This window comes from Lonchura striata, chromosome 5 (assembly GCF_050655825.1).
Source record: "Lonchura striata isolate lonStrDom1 chromosome 5, ASM5065582v1, whole genome shotgun sequence".
Lineage (NCBI taxonomy): Eukaryota > Metazoa > Chordata > Aves > Passeriformes > Estrildidae > Lonchura > Lonchura striata.
The window spans coordinates 57,257,334-57,279,560 of NC_140707.1; the positions used below are offsets into that span (position 1 = coordinate 57,257,334).

Genomic DNA, 22,227 nt, shown 5'->3' on the forward strand with positions numbered 1-22,227 from the left:
TTTAGGCAGCATGGGAATTTCCAAGCGTGAATGTTTATGCCTATCTTACCATCAGTAGCCTGCAGACTGTAAGTCAATCCCAGTGCCAAGTAGCCTTTTGCTTTGAACTCTGATGTTTTGTCCCCGAGATCAACAACTGCTGTGGCAAACCTTTCAGCTTCTTCCAACTGAAAATATTACAAAACATCCATGTAAGTCTAAAACTAGCTAAATCTTACATTATAATGATAAGAATTCTCAGAATACTCAGAATGTATATTATGCACATTTAACCTGTTAAAATCTCAGCCATGATTGCTTTGAAGGACTATTTCATTTTCATTAGACATCATTTTCTTACTAAACACTAAGGAAAAACCAGAGATTTTAAGCAGAAACACATATTTCTATGATTAAGAGAAATCTGGCACAAAGCACACTCATTGCGCTTTAGCCTTTTTTCTTCTTTTTTTTCTTCTACTACATACAGATTCAATCCATAGGGAACAATTTAGTGAACTAGGATATAGTTTAAGTAAGGCTGCATTTTGTCAGCCTCAACAAGTCACATTTGTGCTACTACACCATTTTCTCAATTTCTATATGTAACCTTTCCCTTCTCTTTAACTTCTTTTTCAAATATACTCATTCTTGTAAAAATTACACAAGTATCTTGAAAACAACATGATGATCTTTCATCACTTTAATGTTTTTGTACAGATACACCCATTTCAAGTTTATCTAAAATACTCAACTGTCCCAATTATAAATTCATAAACCACAGCTACCTGCAAAGATGGTACCACCAGAAGTATCTCTTGTTTATAAGAGGTTTGCCTCGTTATTTTCCAGAAAGTTATTTTCCTCTTCCAGAAAATAACCAAAGTCTAAGTTGCATTTATGATCCATCCTCTGATGTTCCAATTTCCATATATTTTAAGCTATGTCTTAGACCAGTATCAGAATATGCTGCCTTGATAAACATAACCTCTGTCAAGTATTTCAAATTAGCCATTCAAACAGGGACGTACATGTGCATGTACATTCTGTGCTGTGTTTTTAGATAAGCCCAAGAGCGTGCAGTCACTGTGCAAAAGTATTCACTACATCTCTAAATGAAGATTTTAGTAGAGGTCCCGATGAGAAGACAGGGGGCAAAGCTTACCCAGTGCAGAGATCCCATGCAGAGCTTTGCAGCAAGGAGTGGAATAGTTGCATCATCCGGTTTCAAACGTATACATTCCTTCAACACTTTAACAGCTCGAGCAGACTGTTTAAAACATTTTCCATTTAAATTACTATAAACATAAATATGTTTCACAGATTTTTCCTTTGTGAAGGAGACATTACTACACATTTTGTTGACAACTGGTCAGAGCTCCTCAAGCTAGTGAAAGACAAGTCTTTAGGCACTGCTATTGTTATTTAATTCCTATTTAAACTTTCATTAAGCATCCCCAGAAGAATGTAATTCCAATGGTATACAATTCAGAAAACAGTTTTGAGATGCCTCTAAAACTTTGCTAGGCCTGTAAACTCACAGCATTTGAGCCAGACAAAGGAAAGAGAAGGAATGGGACAGAATTTTCCAAACAAGGAATGTTTTGGTGTTCTTTGTGAGTTAAAACAGCACACAGGAATAGGTCTGATATAAGATAGAATGGCACTGCTCCTCTTTTTTTTTTTAACTTATTTGGCTCCATCCAATCACAGTTTGTAAGATAACTCAAAATAAATAGTGTTGGAAGAAAAATCAAGTCTCTTCAGAGCCCATGTGCCGCTAAAATATTTTCTAAGGAAAATACATTCCTTTTGCCCATTCTGAAAATAAGCAAAATATCCCCATTGAAAATTATATTTTAGAAAATTAATTATTTACATTATATGATGAATGTATTCTCTTTACAGTATATGATGAATGTATTCATGTAATATGACAGTAAAAAGCAAAAAGAACTGAAAACAGAATTGCATCTAAAAGCTAAAGTTCCTGGTTTATAATTTTTTTTTTAAAATCCATTAGTTGCACAGAATACACAGCCTCAAAGGCAGCAATATTAAAGAAGATAAAGTCAGGCATTTCCAAAGGGGGAAAAAAAAAAAGAAGAGCATCACGAATCAGCATTAATTTTTACCTAAGAATAAAATAAATTAAGTAATCAAAAGCACACTTAAACAAGTTTTACAGGATAATAGGATCTGGTATAATTCACTACTTGTATTCAATCAGCTTATTTTAAGATTATTGGCAAGATAGTTGTTATAATCACCTAAATTAGAAACTATACAAATAACAACATTCTTTGTAAAGCACTGGGAATAAATTCAGGAGTACGACATAGTTAGTCTATTCAATTATTAGAATTATTTTCAAAAACACTACAGATGAAAATTATGGAAGTGCTAGCCATTGTTATCAAATGCCAACAATACAGGAATTATATGAAAAAATTTATACTTACTTTTCCTGAGGCCATTAAGGACAATGCAAACTGATACCAGAGATGGAACTCTTCAAATGCAAACTTCATAGCTCTTTCTAAACACTAAATATGGGAGGGAATTTTTATTTTAGCTCATTTTTTTCAATTATTGAGAGGATACACTAGTATTGAGATTTTTTCTAGACTTTTATCTAACATACATATAATAAAAAAATTAAATTTTTCAAATACATGAAAATAGCTGCCAGATTCTATATGGAAAAGAATGCAACAAAAAACTGATTCCCCATTAAGTGTGTTTGTTTAAATACTCTTGCAGATACTGTATTATGTAGTCTGAAAGAAGGAATGATGAATATCAGCTTACTGAAGATACCATCTGTAAAAAGTAGGAGATAAGTCTTAAATGAAAAGGAAAATTGTATGCACGCTCTTCCTAATTTGTGAATACTTAATAAGCAGTGGTACCACAAGCACTTACAATTAAAATAAGGGGTGGTATCTAAAGATTCACCTTGAAGCATTATTTCTACTTGTAAAAATTTTAACTTCACATTCCATATTCTGCTGAGATTTTAAGTGAACTAACTGAATGCCAAAAGAAAATTCATTATTAATACACTGAGATTAAATAATGAAATTAGCATTAAACACTAATTTTGAATGTTTCATATCTGCTGTTGTCAATAAGAATTATTTCATTTTGCTATGTTAACTTTAACTAATCAGCCCGGTTCTATACAGTAGAAAGGTGAAACACTTTTCTGGAATAAACTGATTTAGGAAATAATTTTCTAGTCTGCAGAGGCCAGCAGCTTTCTGCTCTGACAGCTACAGTGTATATGCTAAACTGTGAAAGCATGAATTATTTTTCCCATACAAACTCAGCTTTAACATTACAGAAAGCACAACCAGGTGTGCAGTATGTTTCCACACTACACCAGAATCTGAAGCAAAGAACAGCGCTGAAGAGGAGACAAAACAGAAGTGCATTATTTTAATGTATGATAGAATTTATCCTACTGCACAACGTCCAGTACCAAGAATATTATCAAATAGAATTTTTATTACATTATTGTAAGGAAATTATTTTCTTTACGATTGCACGTTATTTTAGAAATACTTTCTAATATTGTTGTTAAAGGTTCACCATCAGATTGCATGTGTAGTAAGTTAATTAAATGCCTGCTACGATAAACAAAAAAGAATTTATTTTCCCATTGGACTTTGCATAAGTGGAAACAAAAAGAGCACAGAAACAAACAAGTAAGTTATGTGTGATTGCTTCTATTATTTTAGATACTTTACATAGATGCATACATAAGGCTCACTGTACTGTAAAAAATATAAAATTTCTTTTCTAGGCCTTGCTCAATTAAAAATTATTTACCATTTCGAACTTCAGAAAATGAGGTTTAAGAAATTGATACTTCAGGATTTTATAATTTTGCAATGATAAGGGCACAGGACACAACTGTAGATTATCCTAAATGCCTTGAGTTTCAACATACTAATAATATATCTACCATTTCTTTTGCTTAACTTTAAGTTCTATTTCCTTGGCCTTGCTCAATAAGAAAAATGACAAGTTATGTGATTAGTCTTTTCTTTGTAAGATACAGAACTGGACATTAGGGTACGTGGAGGTAAGGGATGAATGGATGGATGGGATGTGTTTGTGATCTGCACAACAACATGAACGAACACCTCTTAAACTGGGTTCTTCTGACAAAGTCACAACAAGGAATTTCAAAGACCTACAGGCTCTACGAAGAAATACCTAACAAACAATAGTCACCAGGCAGGCTGCAAGTTAAGATAATGCTCAGGATAATGGCAACTGACTTTACTACTTGAAAACACATTCAGCACAATCCCTCTCCTACAAAAAATGCCATTGCTGATACTGCCTTGTAAACAATCACAAATCACTATATGAACAGGCTATGTTGAACACATTACTGAATTTGGTTGTTTATCACTATGGTTTCCTGGAAAGTACATGCCTGAAGTTAGAGAGCTGAAAGATGAAATCATTAAAATGTAGGAAAATTTCTGGTCTGGAAGACATCTCGTCTTGTAGGACACTTAAAAACTCAATATCATGCATCCTACAAAGCTTAAAAACGAACTTGATTATAACCAGAGTACTTTTGTTTAGGAAAGAACTGACAGGATAAAGTTCCTTCATCTAGTTGACACTACCTTAAGAAATTGAAAGCCCATTATATACAAACGCAATAAAAACATGAGCCCTTTTCAGATAAGAACGTGACTTGGCATTAGAACAGTTTAACAAGGAGAAGACAGATTTTTGATCATTTAATATTCTTATATAACAACCAACTACCTCTGTAAGTATTCAGCTATAGCTAAACCAGAAGGCAGCAATAAGATATTGGAACTGGTGGGTGAATACCATTTTCACAGTTAGAATAATTTCCCAACTTCTGATTTAATCTACAACTTCACCAGAGCAATAAAAATCAGCCCAAAGAGAATGAAGCCCTAAAAAATTCAATGCTTATTATATAACTGAACAGAATGTTTTAACATTTCTGAATATGTGTTTATTACAATACTTCAAATTATGAAAGTTACAGACTATCAGCAGCAGGATTTGAGGGCAGACATCTTCTGCTCACTAAACCTGCAATGTTCCCATAAATATAATGATTCTTAAACATTCTAAAAAAGACCAAAAATCCACAACAAAACCATCATGACACCAGACAAAATGTAAGAATCAGATTTGGAACCCAGGGCTGCTCTATTCCTGCCTAGGTGTTAATCTACTATACAAAACTGAAAAGTTGCCAGTCACTTAGAGAAAAAAAGAAATCAAAGCTTTTCAGGTTTTTTGGTCTCATTTATTTGTTTTTTTAAAAAATACTTGCTGATGTCTCTTGTTTCAGAAGTTCTAGATTGAAATATATGGATGGCCACCTCTTGCACCTTTGGTGCAACCACCTAAAACTACATGAAGGTGATTGTGTCTGTAGTGACAAGTAAATGGAAATATTCCTGATTAGATTATGTTGTAGGGCTGGTCCTGTGTGAGCTTTGTACTCCTTTGTTCTGTGAAACACCTTCCATTGTACTGATTTAAACTGATTTGTATCCCAGCTGGCAGCTACGAAGTTCTTTCAAGAAAAAGAAGACCCAAACTGAGGGTTTAACATCACAGGAGATGCAGATAAATGGGTGATCATCAACACATACCAGAGAAAAACTAGAGTGCTTTTTTTGCATCTTTTTCTTAACAGAAGTCCTCTATTATGGTAGAGAGAAACCATTTCTCAACAAAGCAATTCCTGGGTATGCCTTCCTATTCTTTCTGGAGACTAAGAATTAATTGTGGTCAGCAACAGTACCCTGTTGCTGGGTGAGTACTGTCTGAGCAGCAGAAAGATCTGCTCTGCCCAAAGAGCTGTAGCTGTTTCACAGGTATAAAACTGTTACCAATATTTGGCAGTTTCCTGAAGAATTTGCCACAATCTAACAAACACAAGCATGCTTCATAATGAAGCAGACATTGTGGTAAGTAACCCATTTCCCAAAGACCTGAATTTTTTTTTTATTAACTTTATTTCCTTTTTATTATAAACTGTAAGAACTACAGATCACCTCAAATATTAACAAGTGTAAAAGAAAGTTTTCTTCTGAAAACTTATTTCATTTGTTACAAATATTTTTTTTAGGAAATTATATTTATCATTTCTATATCCAGAACAGCTTTCATTTTTTGCCATTCCTTCTTGCTCTCTCCATTAAATGTGCACCCTTATAAGCAGATCCATGCATCCCCACCTAAAAATCGTGCATTTCTGAGGCATTAAACATTTACCTCACCTTCCACAAAACTTTTCTTGTTTGGCCACCTCAAGTCACTTGTATAAATTTAGACAGTAAACATTTTGGGGTGGAAATTATCTCGTGTATTTATAAAACGGTGAGAGTAACAGTATCCTATGTTTGTTTCAGCCTTTTCTTACTACCACAATTAACATGATTAATAGAAAACAGCAAAAATTATGCAGATGAATATTCACTATTATCACAAACCTCTGAAAGCATTTCATACTGGCCTCTTCTTCCCAAGGCTATTGTAAGTAAATCGTAGACTACAGATGCACTTTGCAAACTGATGATGCGATCATTCTTGTGCTCTGGTATTCTGCTCAGTACAGCATCCCGGTTAGCCTGAAACACACCACAGAGAAAGAAACCAAGTCAAGCACTATAATTCAAGCTGCATTTTCACTCCAGTTACTACCTTTCTATTCAACCTCACAGTCAGTAGTTGTTGTAAGGAAGAGATCTGAAACTAATTTTTAGATAGAAAGAATTATCAATTTTATGTATTAGTCACAAGATTGATGTTTCTACATGGACCTATTTTTAATTACTCCATTCTAATTCCATAATCCAAGTAATGTATTTAAAATTATTAAAGAGCTCTCAGAAGAAAAAGAAGGTATATTTTCAATATAATGGATATACATCTACAAAAATTTCTCTTTATCTTTTGTGTGCTAGTAAAACATATTAAAAGTATGTTCAAGTCCTCTATTCCAGCTTTCGTAAAATAAGGCAATTGACTTATTTCCTCTTCACAACATTATGACACTATCATCTCACTTGTGAATGGTAATATGCCCAGGATAACCCACATACACCTTCAGGAGTTACTGAGTTACTGAGAAATGAAAACTGATCCTGGTTCCAGGTACAGTTTTGGAATCAGGCTGTTTGCAGTAAAACTTTGTATTTTCAAACCTATTTTGCAAAAGGCATGTTGCAAACCTAATTCCTTAAGTAAAGTGCTCCTTCTGGGAAGGAAGAAAGCTGAGCTGGAAATGGATTAAATTAATTGACCATGTTCACAGAAACCATGTTCAAGAGCAAAGAACAAAGTTCACGTCTCACCATAGTTAGTACCTCCCTGAACTACCCAGTACTTCTCCTACTTTATGATCAAGCCTCTGAAAAGACATTATCTTGCTATCATATCTATTTCTAGTTTACTTGGCATTTAATATTCCCATTACACATTTGTACAAATGTTAGTATATATGTCAGTCTGCAATCAGAAGTCAGATTATTCTCTCTTCTTATCACCCTCATTATTTTTAATTTCACAGGGAACGGCCCACTTAGCATGTTTACTTAAAACCACCAAATTTTAATAGGTAGCTTATTTCCCCCTCTTTCAGATGCAAAAAATGTCACACAATAAGGGATAATAAATTTTTCTCCACTTTAACAAGGTAACATTTTAAGCACTGAACAACCTCTATACATCTTTAAAAACAGAATAATTAAATACTGAAATTTTTTCAAAGAGATATGTGGAGTGCAAAATGCACAGATATCTCAGGAATTATCAACTGAATAATCTACATTTTAGTTTGAAACAACCACACACATGCACACACACACACACCCCAATGAGATATTTTGCTTTCTTTTGATCAAGATGTCTTTGGCTTTTACTTTTTACACTGCATAAATATTCAGTCAGCTTCAAGAACTTCTTTTTAACTCCACCTTTAATCACTGTTTGACTCAGCTCCTTGCAAGTTTTGAACAAGCTGTGAACTAGCACTTCTTGTGAAACAGTGGTTGACAATGCCAAAGCACAAGAAGTTCACAATTATTACAGATACCTTGTGTATTTGAACAATCATTTTCTTGATAATTATAAAACAGAAAGTACATAGGAACTGAAGTGCTCAGTATTTCAGAACTGCCGTGGTCTCAGACACACTAAAGTGACAGTCAAACTGTAATGAGTCACATTTACGCCTGTAGCACACTTGAGCGGCGCAGCCACAGAGCAAGGAAGGATATGCTCAGCCATTTTCCCACTGGTTAAGAATCTCCCACAAAGCAGAGCCCAGGACGTGGTGAATAGTGGAATAGTGACACCAAGCCTAGTTGGAGGCCAGGAACTAGCAGTGTGTCCCAGACATTGATACTGGGCCTAATCCCAAGCATGTTTGCTGAACTGATATGCCAAAGGGCTGTGCTGCCATCCAGAGGGTCCTCAACAGGCTGGAGGGATGAGCTGACAGCAATGTCCTGCACCTGGGATGGAACAAACCCAGGCACCACACATGCTGGGCACTCCCCAGCTCAAAGGCAGCTTAACAGGAATGCACTTGAGGGTCCAGTGACACCCAAGGTGAGCAGAAGCAGAAGCTAGCAAGGTGCCCCAGCTGAAAAAAAGGCTATTGATAGCCCAGGCAGCATCAGCAGGAGTGTTGCCAGCAGGTTGAGGACAGTGATCCTTCCCCTCTCTGGCCTCAGCACTGGTGAGGCCACATCTGCAGTACTGGGTCCAGTTCTGGACTCTCTGGTACAAGAGACTGGAGAGAGTCCAACAAATACCCACCAGGTATTTGACACCCGAGTAACTCTTTTATGAGGAAAGGCTGAGAGAGCTGTGACTCTTCAGTCTGGAAAAGACAATGCTCAGGAGGGGAGCCTTATCAATGTTAGAAATATCTGCAGGGAGGATACAAGGAAAAGGGAACCAGGCTCTTTCCAGTGGTGTCCAGTGACAGGACTAGAGGCAATAGGTATGAACTGAAACACTGAAGGTCCCCTCTGAAGATCATGAACTTTTTTTTTTTTTTTTTTTTTTTTTGCTGTGAGGGTCAATGAGCAGTGGTACAGGTTGCTCAGGGAGGCTGTGGAATCCCTCTCCTTGGAGATACTCAGAAGATGTCTGGAGAGAGATGCAGCCTGCTCCAGATGGCCATGTGTGAGCAGGGGGGCTAGACAAAATGACCTCCAGAAGTCCCCTCCAAACATAATCATTCTGTGATTCTGTGACCACAACTCAGCTGACATGCAGCAAAACATACATGCACTGTTAACATGAAGATGTCAGATCACAAAACCACAGGATGGTTTGGGTTGGAAAGGACCTTTTAAAGATCATCCTGTCATGGGTGGGGACACTTTCCACCAGACCAGATTGTCCAACCTGCCCTTTATTGGAGTGTTTTCTTACAGACAATGAAAACAAGGGACCATAGTACTTTAATACAATAGCATATCAAAACACCAACTGCTACTCAGTCTTCTCTAAGTGTTATTTCTTTCCCAAATACTGGTTTCAGAATCATAAATCACATCCTACTTCACAACTACTACAGCTAGAAAGTTAGCATGCACTGAAGCTGAAATAAAAGGTCTCAATTCTCAGAAAGGTAAGTTTGTAATGATGAATATTTTTGTGCTATATCTCTATCCCTTTCCTCACTCCAAAATTAATTTGAACAAATGACTTAGCCAAAGTCAATCATGTCAAAGATCATACTCCCCCGAAACAAACTCTTTTGCCCAAAATAATCTGCAATAATTACTGTAAAAAATTTTGAAAGCTTGCTAAAGTTATATGCTCTATAGTGACAGCATTTGATATAATTAGGCAGATCTAATTCACAAAGGAAAAGCTGTAAGTAACCTGAAATTACACTTAACAAGGCAGTACTTTTAATTTGGTTTTTGCCTTCTTAATGATGATATGTAAGGAACTACACACGCAAACACAGCAATTAGTAGTCAGATCTTCCAAAACTAGGACTGCTTTCACTTCACATGAAGACCACAGCTCACATCAGTATTCTCTACACCTCCACTGCTGCTCAGGCACATTACAGAGACACAGGCAGCACCTCTCAGTGGTAAGCATATTCTGCAGCAAAACCAACATATGGTAAGTGGAAATGTTTGCTCAGCCAATTTTTCTGTATTATGAGAATCAGAATCTACACAGAATTTCTAGATTCTGTCATGAATACTGCAAGGCAGGTCTCTAGGAATGAGGAAAGCAGTTGGCACTACAATGTAAATATCTGCCATTTTAAAACTGTTAAACTAGGACATGTTCACTAAAATGTTCTGATCCTATTTAACTGTAGCAAAACAGAAATTATGCCAAAACAAGTTACTGATGTGCAGAGAGACAGACTGCATGATGCCTGAGACTGCAGAGGTTTCACCCCTCTAGCTAAAAAAACAGCAAAAGCTCCAATATTCATTTTACCTGAACATAAAACTGACATGGTATGAGAATGACATGGTATGTGGCAGTTGACTGATGACGAGCAGAAAATATGGAAGGTTGATAAAGGGCACAAGTAGACCACTGAAAGGAATAATTTATTGAGGAAATGGGGACATTTAAAAAAAATAATTCAGTAGCCAAGACTGAATGTCAGTATCATTAAAAATCATTTACAAATTTGAGTGACTGAAGTTTAATGCATGATGGAAGGCACTTTTTGACACTTTTTTATTCTGCTCTTCTAGTAGTTTTTGATTTGCTTTTTACAATAAACAGAACTTCGATTTTATGTCTGTCTGAATAGCAATCAACTGGTGTAACAGTGGTTCACACTGGTAAGTGATGGCAAATGAAGGACCCGGCTTGTTCACCTGCCTATGGCTGGAAGGTTAGGTACAGCCAGCCCAAAGGAGAAAAACCCCAGAACACTTGCAGACCTCATCCAGCTGGCTCAGAGGAACAAAAATTTGAGTTTCAGAAATAACTGCCTGCTTTCTGAACAGAAATTAAAAGACAAAGCAAAGGCTTAGGGGAAAAATAAAGCCTATTTTATAAAAAACAAAACAAAGCAAAATAAAAAAAAACCACCCAAAAAACAAACAAAACAAAACAAGGAAAGCACACACATACAGCAAATGCACATACATTCACTCTATTTTACCTACCATAGATTCACTAATAAGCAGCAGCAGTAAGGCTTCTTCTGTATTTTCTTGAGGACAGAAGATGCTGTTCAAAATGAGAATTTAATTATTTAAGCAAAACACGTTATTTTTATGAGTAGTTCACACATATATATTAAAAGCACTGTAAAAACTGGAAAATGTCCAAAAAAGAAAAGAAAAGTAACTTGCATAGAAAAATAACTGGTTAAAATTCATTTCTTCACAATGCTTTATATTTGCATTTCAGAAAACTTGGCTGAATACAATAAAAGAACAAAACTACCACAGCTGTCAAAGTTGAACTCATTCAAATATCCTAAAATTGAACATTAATTTGACAACTGTAAACACTAAACCCATAGTTTATCGAGCCTCTTATACACAATCTGCCTGAAATCAATCTACATCATGGATTCAAGTGCTGGCAAGAGGAAACTCACACAAGAACAGGAGAACTTTTGTATTTTAGGCAATATGTGAAGAAATACTTTCCTGAGATATGCTTGAGAATTTTTTCCTGATGCATTCAATGTCTATGAATATTTTTAAATTGACCCATGACAATCTCCTCCTGTTTGCCATAATCACTCTTAGTTCCAAACAGTAGAATTATTTACTTGTAATGAAGTACAGTTCCCTTCAACTTAATGCTGAAGGTTTGCATAGGACTAGTTTCTAGACTTGAGTGCTTTCTCTGAACACTGGATGCTTTTTGAAAACTCTTCTATGTTGGTGGACAGACAACAGTAATCTACATTGGGTACTGTCAGGAATTCATTTATCCATTCTCAAACAAATTAAAAAATCCCCCAAATCAGTGACTATGTTTTATCTGTTCAGATTTCTTCTTCTAAACTATTTCTGAATTAGCACAAGTACTATTTCCTGTTAATTCAGTTCATTATCTCCACAATTCCCCATTTAAATTGAGAAAATAATTTGTTGCTGTCAATAATAAATTCCTATGGTGCCAAGGATATTTAAACTAAAATACATTATAGACAGGAAACAAAAGTTGTCTGATATTAAAACATCTTTCCAGTTTTTTTTAAAGTACTAGAAATATAATCAGTAATTCAATGCGTGAAAGAAAATAGAAACTAAAAGATATCTTAATTCCAGGCAGTTTGAAAGCAACATTGTGAATGTATTGTGGTAATATACAACAAAACAGCTAAGACCCCAGGGCAGCTGTTCTGTTGTTGTATTTTTATTTTTTAATCAATGTAACTGCTTACCACGTTTTTAAGAGTATTCTACATCTTAGAATTTAGCATATGATTTGTTATTACATAACAAAAGAAATTTCAAACCAGTTAGCCATGAATAAGAACCACCCACGATAAGGAACGAGGAGTGATGAGGAAGCTCAGAGTACTCCTTATTTAACAATCCACTCCTCTTTGCAGAATTTAACAACCTGGAAGAGGACTTAACCTGACCAACCTATAATGGCACCCAGAAAGCAGAATAATGACTGGAAAGAATTTCTGGAGAAATTATTCTCTCAGAGAAAGAAGGGATGCTGCCCCAAAGAGAACTACTAAAACACCACTTATCAAACCAAAAGTAAACATTATTTTCTCTAGCAATTTCAAACATATTTTTGTAGATATGTTGATGTTTGTCTCAAACAAGATCTTTCCTGTGCAGAAATTACTGAGACATTTCTTTGACCTCTCTAAGCAAAAAAGCTCAGTTAAGTTGACTGAACGAATTTTTTGTTTGTCCTGATAGATGCAGGCACACAATTAAAGTAATTTCAGTGTAACAGGGCAAAAGAGGCAACTGAAAGCATGAAACAGCTATCAACCAAAGACAAGCCATGGAAGTTATGATCAGTTGAAGAACTGGTTCATGTAAACTCTAAGAGACAATAACACATAGATCTAAAAAACCATACATGCTACTAGCCAAATTACACCCATTATAATCCTTGTAAGAACACAATGCAGCTATTTAATGTTAGGCAACATACTTAGAAAAAACAGTGTATTGCAAACGCAGAGTGGGTGGTCAGAAGAATACCTAGGAATAAATTTCCTAGATATCATTGTCTTTGATACTTCCTTTCAGTCACTGCTGGAGATGAGATGCTTGGCTGGACATGTTTTATGTGGTATGGTATAAACCAGTCTGACCTAATGAAAGGACTTAATTATATGCTCTGTTGAAACTGTGTAACTCCTTACCTGCATGTGCCAAGGACAACAGAACTAAACTGAACAAAGCCCCACTTTTGCAGGAAATATGTTGCTATGAAGGATGAGTTGAGAATGGAGAACTTAAGTTTGAAAGACTGAGCCTGAGAAACCTGCTGTAACTATTCTGGATACAGGAAGGAGAATTTCTAGAAGTCTTTGAAGATAAAGGCCATTCTATTTAATAACAGTAAAGGCACCATAATTATGTGGGCTTGCTGCTGTGTAAAAGATTCATTAATGGAACTTTGTAATAAATACAACTAAACAACTCAAATGATGTCATATTGCAGGCATTTATGTTACAATATAAGGATACTGTGAACACTATAACAAAACATCTCTCCACTATGTAAATAGGGAGACTTCTATAATCAAGAAAGATACTAACTTCTAAGAAAAATTTCAAATTAAAGGAAATGGCTATCTATATTTAATAGTAACCCTAATGGTGATTAGTTTGGAAAAAAAAAAGTTACATTTTCAAGAAGGAAGAAACATACCATAGCTACTCTAGAATTCACTATGAGATCTACCAGACAAAAATGAACCAAAAAGTATCACCTGATTTGATTAAAGATGAAAACTGAATAAAAAGGTGGAATCATAAAAAAAAAAAAAAAGCCAAAACTAATCTAAGATGATTAGCTAAAAGATTAGCCTTGGAAGACAAACTAGCTTTGAAACTGCTAGATAAATTTCTAGATATGTTATTTTTTTCATAATACTTCCAGGACCAACTTGAATCTCCATATTACTGAATCTTTCCTTTCTATAATAAAGAAGAATACATGTCTAGAAGCAGCACATTTAAAATGTGCAATACCTGATTTGCTACTCAGTTCATGTTTTCTTTTGTATCCCACATGTAGTAAGAGATGTCTATCACATGCACCAGGACAGGAAAAAAAATATTTCTACAATTGAGAACAAAAGGTTTAATGTATACAGTGCAAAGTTCCACTGGGAGAAGCATGTTTCTTCTCTAGTTTGCCTTGGGGAATCTATCTACACACTGCCAAGTTCCTTCTCCATTTTCAAAAATGTAAAATAAATTATCCAGTGTACTGGGGCAACAAGTGAAATTATAGAAACAAAAGAGGTATAAACTCAGCCATACTTTTCTCCAGTGTATACCCGTGGTCTCCTACTGAGTGCATAATTCTTCGTATTTGAACCTTTCCGAAGTGGATCATCAAGGGGTGATTGGTGAGGAGGATCCTCCAGTGGATTCCAGTAACTCTGTTCACACATACCTCGTAACAAAATTTCTGCAAGTTGTCTTGCTATTGTCTGTAAAAGCAAAAGATAAATATTTTCCCTAGAAATGCTGAATACTAACTCTTAAAAAATGCTCAGATTTTTTCTTATGAAGACTACTTATATACAATAATTTTTGTATTCTATAACATCCAAAAAAACAGGCATGATACTGCTTAAAAGATACAAAATCCAGTTCAATTCTCTAAACACAAAGAAAAATAACAGCAATAACAAACAATTTTTCCATTTTATCAGTTAAATCCAGATACTTCTGAAGAATAAATAACCCAGCTGTTGCTCCTAAGATAATCAATAACCTAAGATGCTCAATAACCTCTACTGCCTCTGCAGACCTGGAACAGTTGCTTGCATGGGAGAGACCACAGTGGAGTAGTCCAAACTGCAGCCTGCCAAGAGAACCATGGTGAAAAACAGGATGATATTCCCTGAAGGAACTGCAGCCCAAAGGAAGGACCCCATGTGCAGCAGGGGAGAAGTGAGGAGTAAGGAGCAGGAGAGAGGAACTCACCACAACCCTCCACCCCTCATGCACCACAGAGGGAATTGGGAGGGTAGGGAGAGGAGGTAGAAGAGTCAGAAGTCAAAGACTGAAGTTGAACCTGAGAAAATGGGGTGGAAGGAAGATGTTTCAGTTTTTGTCTTTGTTTCTCACCATCCCACTCTCTTTTAAGTGACAATAAATTTAATTTCCTCCAAGAAGAGCCTGTTTTGCCTGTGACAGTAACTGGTAAGCAAACTCTCTGCCTTTATCTCAAACCTATCTCAGACCTTTTCTAGCTTATTTCCTCCCCGTCTGTTAAAGAAAGGGAGTTTGAGGACAACTGAGTGAGCATGTGGCAACCATACAAGGCCAACCCACCACAGAAGGTTATGGTCTGTGGGCTGAATGGGGCTTCTGACAACTCATACCTGAAGGTGCTGGTGTTAGCTACTCTTAAAGCCAGCAAAAATGAAACAAGGTTGAAAATCAGCATGAAAAGATTTATTTTGACCAAGTATTATTGTCACCACATATTTAACCGTAGAAATACTTACATAAATATTATTAAATTAAATAATACTAATTTAAGGCTTTTAAGTCATCCTATAATCCATAACTATCAGGTTAATCTCATTAATGTTTCACACACATGCATAGACCCTCCACGACTACATATCACGATTATGAAAATTCAAAGATTTTCTACCAGGGCAGTAGAAAGAAGGCAAGGTCTAAATTTGCATCAGAATTGGCAGCATTTCCCAGTAACATTTTCCAAAAAAAAGAAGTGTAATGTTTAAGTCACAGACAGCACCATGAGATCTGCATCTTCCTCCATAACTCCTATACCATAATAAGTCCTTCATCTTTTCCATGAAAATTTGCATTATCCCTCTCCACTGAAAGTCTGTTATGAAATAATTTTAATATATTTACTAGGAATCAGTTATTCAATGAATTAAGAAATCACTTACCTTCCTTACTACCAGTTTGGAAGTTTTAAAGGCCCACTATTAGGAAACTAATCTAGAATATTTTGAAAATAATTACATGACAGTAAAAGATATGAGCCTCTACTTTTTATTATATAAAAGATTAAGTTTGTGATGATATAAGTAACAAAACTTCATGATTTTGCTTTTGTGGTTTTCCTTGAAGAGGCTTTATAACTTGATAGCTTTCAACTTAATATAAACACACAAAACCAATGTATTCCCCCACTAACTTACAAAGATATAAAACTACATTGACTCGTAAATAGGGCAATTATAATTAAGGTTGAAAGTATGGTCAATCAGAGACCAGAGTCAGGTTCTAATTATAACCACAAACAAGAAAAAGGAATAGGGGGGAGACTGTGTACCAAACATTCCTTACTTTAATCATTCATTAATCATCCTTAAGCCAGGAAATGTAACCTTATAAAGTGTTGGATAACAGGTCCTTATCAATATGCTACGTATCCAACTGTCTCTAACTCATCCGCTATATTTATACTTTCTCTGCCTACAGAATTCAGATGCTACAATAGGAAAGTGGTTTAATGTAACTTACCATTCGCAGGTTTTGTGTAGTTCTTGTTTCAACAGCTCTTAGTAATTCTCTAAATCTACCAACTCCTCTTGTCAAGTTCCTGTATATAAACATAGAATTTGATAGTATTCCAACTTGGATGAAGTAACACCTTAAAATATTACTCAATAAAGTTGTTAAAATCCATGCTAACTTTTTTTTTTCATTTCATGGCCTCATTGCCTTTCTGTGAGATAGACATATAGAGACACAGATATAGATAAATCCATCAGGGAACCTCACCACTGATTACTATAACAACATTCCCTGACAGTTTATTGAAAAAAAGAAACATTTTCATGATCAGTAGACAGATCAAGGGAAAGCAAGGAAAAAAGTAAGAAGCAACCACCTCAAAAAGAAAACAGACAAAACAAAGTTGTTCTCATTGCTACAGTAATTTTAGTTTTCAATTACATTAGGCTTCAAGGATAAACTTTGAAAAAAAATATTTAGCTGCCTCTTGACACCTTAAAACAGGGAGATTAAAAATGAGTAAATCTTGTAACCCTGAAAGCAATACAAAACATAAAATTCTGAACTCCTTTTTAAAAGGGTAAAAGCACAAACACTTCAAGGCCCACTGTGTGGCCAGAAAAGGACTGGGGGATCAGTGTTCTGTTCTTGACTCTGATTTGTTTTTCACGTGGCTTCTGCAACCCAAGTTTATCCATCTACGCTTCTTCCACATCTGCTGCCTAAAGAGCTTTGGCAGAGATTCAAGACCCTCAGAGGCATCATTGATACTAACAATTTCAGCAGGTCTGAACTTTCGTCTGAAAAAAAATAGATTATATTGAATGGTCTTATAGCTTTACTTTTTTCTCATCTCTTAATCAGTTGTTTGGAGGTATTATTGTACATAAAAGCAGTTGAGAATATTTTATTTTCTATTAATACAATTTGTCTTTGAACTGGTGAAGGACTGGGTTAGCTTTCTGCTGTCCTGAACAACTGAATTCTGCAGCATGAACAAAACAGATAGGACAACCATTTCACTATTTTGGGTTTAATTACAAAACAAAATTATGATCTAAAGTGTATTTTGTGTTAAATCACTGCTGTTACATCATATGTTTTCTTATGGTGTAAAGTTATGTGCAAGTTGTGTAGCATTTACCAAAGACAGAGCCAAAAGAGACAAGAAATATTACATATTGTGTAAGTTTTTTATAAGTAAAAGCATTATGCAATGCGCTAAAAATCACAAGTTAAAACTGCCTTCCTTAGACTGCTGGCTGAATTTAAAAATACGTTTAAAATACTGACTTTTGAACTGCAACTGTACAAACTCCAAAAAGCCAGCATTTTTATACGGATATCTTCTTTCAGTTCAGCTGCAGAATATCTGAAACTAGTGTTTGATGCAAGAGATCTTGCTATAGGTCTGCAGAACTCCTATCACTTTACCTAGAGACCTACTAATTTATTTTACTCTTCAGATTACATGACAGCACTCATCTCTCTTCTGTTTTACATAATAAAGGATTTTCAGGATATTTCAGAAACTTTAGTTTCCACACATCTTTCACTAGCACAGGCATCACATTTCATTAACACAAGTTCACCTTCTAAACTACTTTTATATAAAAGCTCATCTTAAAAGAAGTAGCATTTCCAAGTAACAAACCCATACGAATGGTTGAAAGTTATGCCAAAGAATGCCACCAGTTGGCTAAAAATAAATAATCATCAGTCACACAAGACATAAAAATTGTTTGTAAAAAGCCCACATGCTACAGCAGAGCTTGACCAGAGAGCGACAAGCTATTACATACTAAAGAAAACTCATCTTGTGCAAATATCTGCATGGAAACAACTGTGTGAAAAATTATATTAATTTATATATTTCAAACAGGCAGCCTCAATAGCTGGTGACTATTAGACTAACTTCATACACTGAGGAAAGACAGAAAGTCATTAGGCCAGATTTCAAAAAAACCTCCAAACTCATTTGAAGCTGGATACATTCAGCACATTTGTAAAGCCAAAATACATATCATTCAGTAATACCACATTGCAAATATTTTAAAGAGCCAAACCCAGTCCACTGGAATCCCAGTTTTAAGTTTTCTGGTCTAAGTGGGTATTTCTCATGAATGGAGCTCTCTCTCAAAGACTCTTGCAAAATCACAAATGCGTCCTTATAACAAGATTAAAAAATAAACCAACCAAACAAAGCAGACTTGCCACAAAACTGAAATGCTTCCTGCAAAAAAAGAGTGATGAGCAAGAACTTGTCAGCTTGAAATTTTATTTTCCCAGTGCAGATGAAACACACACTATATAGTAGAACTTCAAATCACAATAACTTCACTAAATTTTAGGAATTGGCATTTTTTCCATATGAAGTTTGTCTTTTGATGCGTTACAAAAACAGTAACAAAACACTTTATGAAAATGCATGCAACTTTCACAAGCCTTTAAACACTTCATGACAGGTTACTTTTAGTTACCCATTACACTTTTTTAAGCATCTGCAAGGGACTGAAACTTGTGACTGAAGTTCTACTGTATCATGGAAAAAGCAGTAAGATTGTATAAGAAAAAAGCAGTTAAAATAGAGAATTAGCTTTTGCTTCATAAAGCATTTAACAGTGATCCACTGCACACATCAACACAGACACAAAACAGATTTGTCAAGCATCTTCTACGTGAAATTTACTTTAAAAAAACACCTCAAAACTACAATTTAAATCACCCTAAAATTGAGTTAAATGCTTTTAGAGACAAGAAATGAAGCAAAAGATACCATTAATAATATGGTAGATCTCCACACCACACTGCTTTTAGCAAAGTACATTTCCTGTATTTGTTAACAGTTTGTAACATTGAGAAGAGTGGTGGCTGCTCTGGTACACGGTTTTCCTTCCTAGCCTGGGATACACAGCTTTTACCTGCTTTTCACTACGATGTGCTTTCATGTCAGCAGTCCTCCCTGTGCTGATGGACTGCCAGAGCAAAAGGGCACATTAACTTAGACAGCAATGTCCCACAGTGTCTGTAAATGACTTTGAGATACCCTCCTTCCAGGGACAAGGAATTTTAAAGTACATTAACATTCACTTGGAACTGACACGTTTTCAGCGATTTCAGACAAGACAAAGACAGCCCACAGATGGACACTGATAATTACAACCATGTGTGGTTATATGACTGCCTCCTGCCAGAACATGCTCAAATCAACTCCTTTGAATTGTATCTTCCTCATGTTTAAAGACAATTAGAATGTTTGCTGCTTTAAATCTTCAAGAAAAACACCCCTACTTTGACTCTTTAAGTAGCAATCTGCCAGTTAGGCTGAAAACCAAGATCTGAAAGTCTGTACAGACATTCCTTTAGGGCCTGTTTGGATCCTTGTGTCTATATATTTGCACCCTAAACTCCAACTATTCATGTTAGAACCTAGTTAATTATTCTGATACAAGATCAGCTTTTAGGCTTCTTAAACAAATTCAGACAGTATTTCTGTTTAGAATAATGCAAATATCTTAACTGCACCTATACAAAGATGCCCACTCCTAAATAGAGACAGAAATTAATAACATTAGATATGATACAAGCAAAGTGCAGGAAGAAAATTAAGGGGCACCAAGGATAAGCTTTCAAGGCAGGATCAGAAAACGTGTATATAAGCATGAGATTAATTCTTAAGCTGTAACAGAACATCCTAATACCGAGGTATGTCATTTACCATACTGCTTTCTATGGCTCTACAAAAATGAATTTTACAACATTTGAAAAGAATTGCAATTCTATGGTTTGGTTCCATAACTTTATTAAAGGCTGACCAAATGGACAAGACTACATACTCTGCCCAATGGATGGTGCTTTGGATAATTGTGACTAATGTCTGTGTCTGTTTTCCATCAGGTTTAAGAAGGTGGAGAAGTATAACTTAATCCACAATTAGAAAAACATCCTGGTAAGCATTTGGATACCTATCTATGAGAGGTAATATAGTTGCAACTTCAGACAGTTCTATTTTCCCACTCTTCCTTTAATGCTTAAACTTTCAGTACACCCACAATATAATATAATTTTCACAAAACATTAATTAACACTGGACATTATTTTCTGCATAAAATGTAGAAAATCCCTATTTTGCTGACAGAAGCTAAACTACTCCTTTCTAAAAAAAAAGGTAATGAAAAAAATTATCATGGCATACGTCTCATTTTATCCACTGTTACCTCATACAGAAATAAAAATCCTAGATATCTCAAATTTGCTACAGAAGATCATGTTAGCTTGATGCTTGAAAGTTCTTTAAGGATATTTGAGCTTATAAATAAAACATTTTCAGTGTGCCATTAGAGCTACACAAGCCTAAGTATTTGAAAGAGCCCAATCAAGCAGCAATTCTGGCATTCATGCATTCAAAATGAAAATACTTGCTGCCTAGACTGCAGTTCTCCTGGTGGTTAATCCACCTAATGGTTCACGACCTGAAGAGGAAGATCTCATCCTCCCCAATCTCATCTCGTAGTGCTTGCTCCCTTTTCCCACCATTCTTCCTTCTTGGTATCTTCCTCCTCGCAATTGTATGGTCCTATCTCTTTTCTGACAGCCATACCAGCCATTATCAACCTTCCAGTGAATCAATTCTCACCAGAATGACAGAAAGCTATGATTTCTTTGACAACAAAATTCCACAGAAGAACCAAACAAGCACCTGAACCAGCAAAAGACAAACAAGGAAAATGCACACTAGGAGGGTAGGAGGAAGGATCTGGAGAAAATTACAATAGTAACTTCTCTGTAGACTGGAAAAACAAAAGCATTAAGAGCAGTAAAATGAGTATTTTGAGGGGAGCAGGGGAGTGTACAAAATATTAACTCCCCTATTTGAGGATCCAAGACCATTTTGTTTGCCAGCCATCACAATTCAACATAAAACCAAAACCTTCAATCTGATACTTGCAAATTAAATCATCAGCCACTGTCAGCAAGATATGTGGTACATGAGCTAAAAATGCTAAGTATCTTCTTGGAAAAAGTGAGCTGGAGTCAAAATTCCAACTACAAATTATTAAGAGTATAAGTCTTGAACATAACGCAGATACTAACATTACTCTTTTACTGTTCTTTGTATAACTAGTTGTTACAAATGTTGATAAGATTTTGAATAAAAATAATTCCTTCATGCCTTCATGTTATATCCATCTTAGTCTTCCATGTAACACTGCCAGGTTTCCCACCTGTAACTTCACAATGGAATCTTGTTTTCAACTTTCGAAGTTAGGATGCAATTCTGAGCAATAAACATACAGTAAGGTTTGAAAGAGAAAGCATTCATAATGGATTATTTTATCTTTAATATCTGAGGGAATAACAATTTTCTCTCATGTTCAAACAAAGTTTTTTCAATGAAAACTAACAGGTGAGAGAACAGTATTGGAAACAAGGATGAGGAAAGCATTTGATATGACAGACAATAAAATATCCTTTGCAAATTTATTTTTGCTAGGAATCACAGAGAAATTATTTTTGTTCCTATCTTGAATCTATTCCTGCCTTA

The 22,227-nt window shown here is 35.4% G+C and overlaps 1 protein-coding gene across 5 annotated transcripts in view; it reads right to left on the reverse strand.

The window, feature by feature from the left end:
- TTC7B (tetratricopeptide repeat domain 7B) overlaps positions 1-22,227 on the reverse strand; it is a 120,029-nt gene that overhangs the window by 63,353 nt on the left and 34,449 nt on the right. For all 5 annotated transcript variants that reach the window (XM_021531932.3, XM_085582274.1, XM_085582276.1 and 2 more), the window contains 7 exons: positions 16,689-16,767; positions 14,490-14,662; positions 11,169-11,232; positions 6,489-6,626; positions 2,442-2,525; positions 1,145-1,249; positions 50-167 (listed from right to left, as the gene is read on the reverse strand). In XM_021531932.3, coding sequence (XP_021387607.1) covers positions 50-167; positions 1,145-1,249; positions 2,442-2,525; positions 6,489-6,626; positions 11,169-11,232; positions 14,490-14,662; positions 16,689-16,767 — 761 coding nt within the window. The remainder of the gene's footprint in view (positions 1-49; positions 168-1,144; positions 1,250-2,441; positions 2,526-6,488; positions 6,627-11,168; positions 11,233-14,489; positions 14,663-16,688; positions 16,768-22,227) is intronic.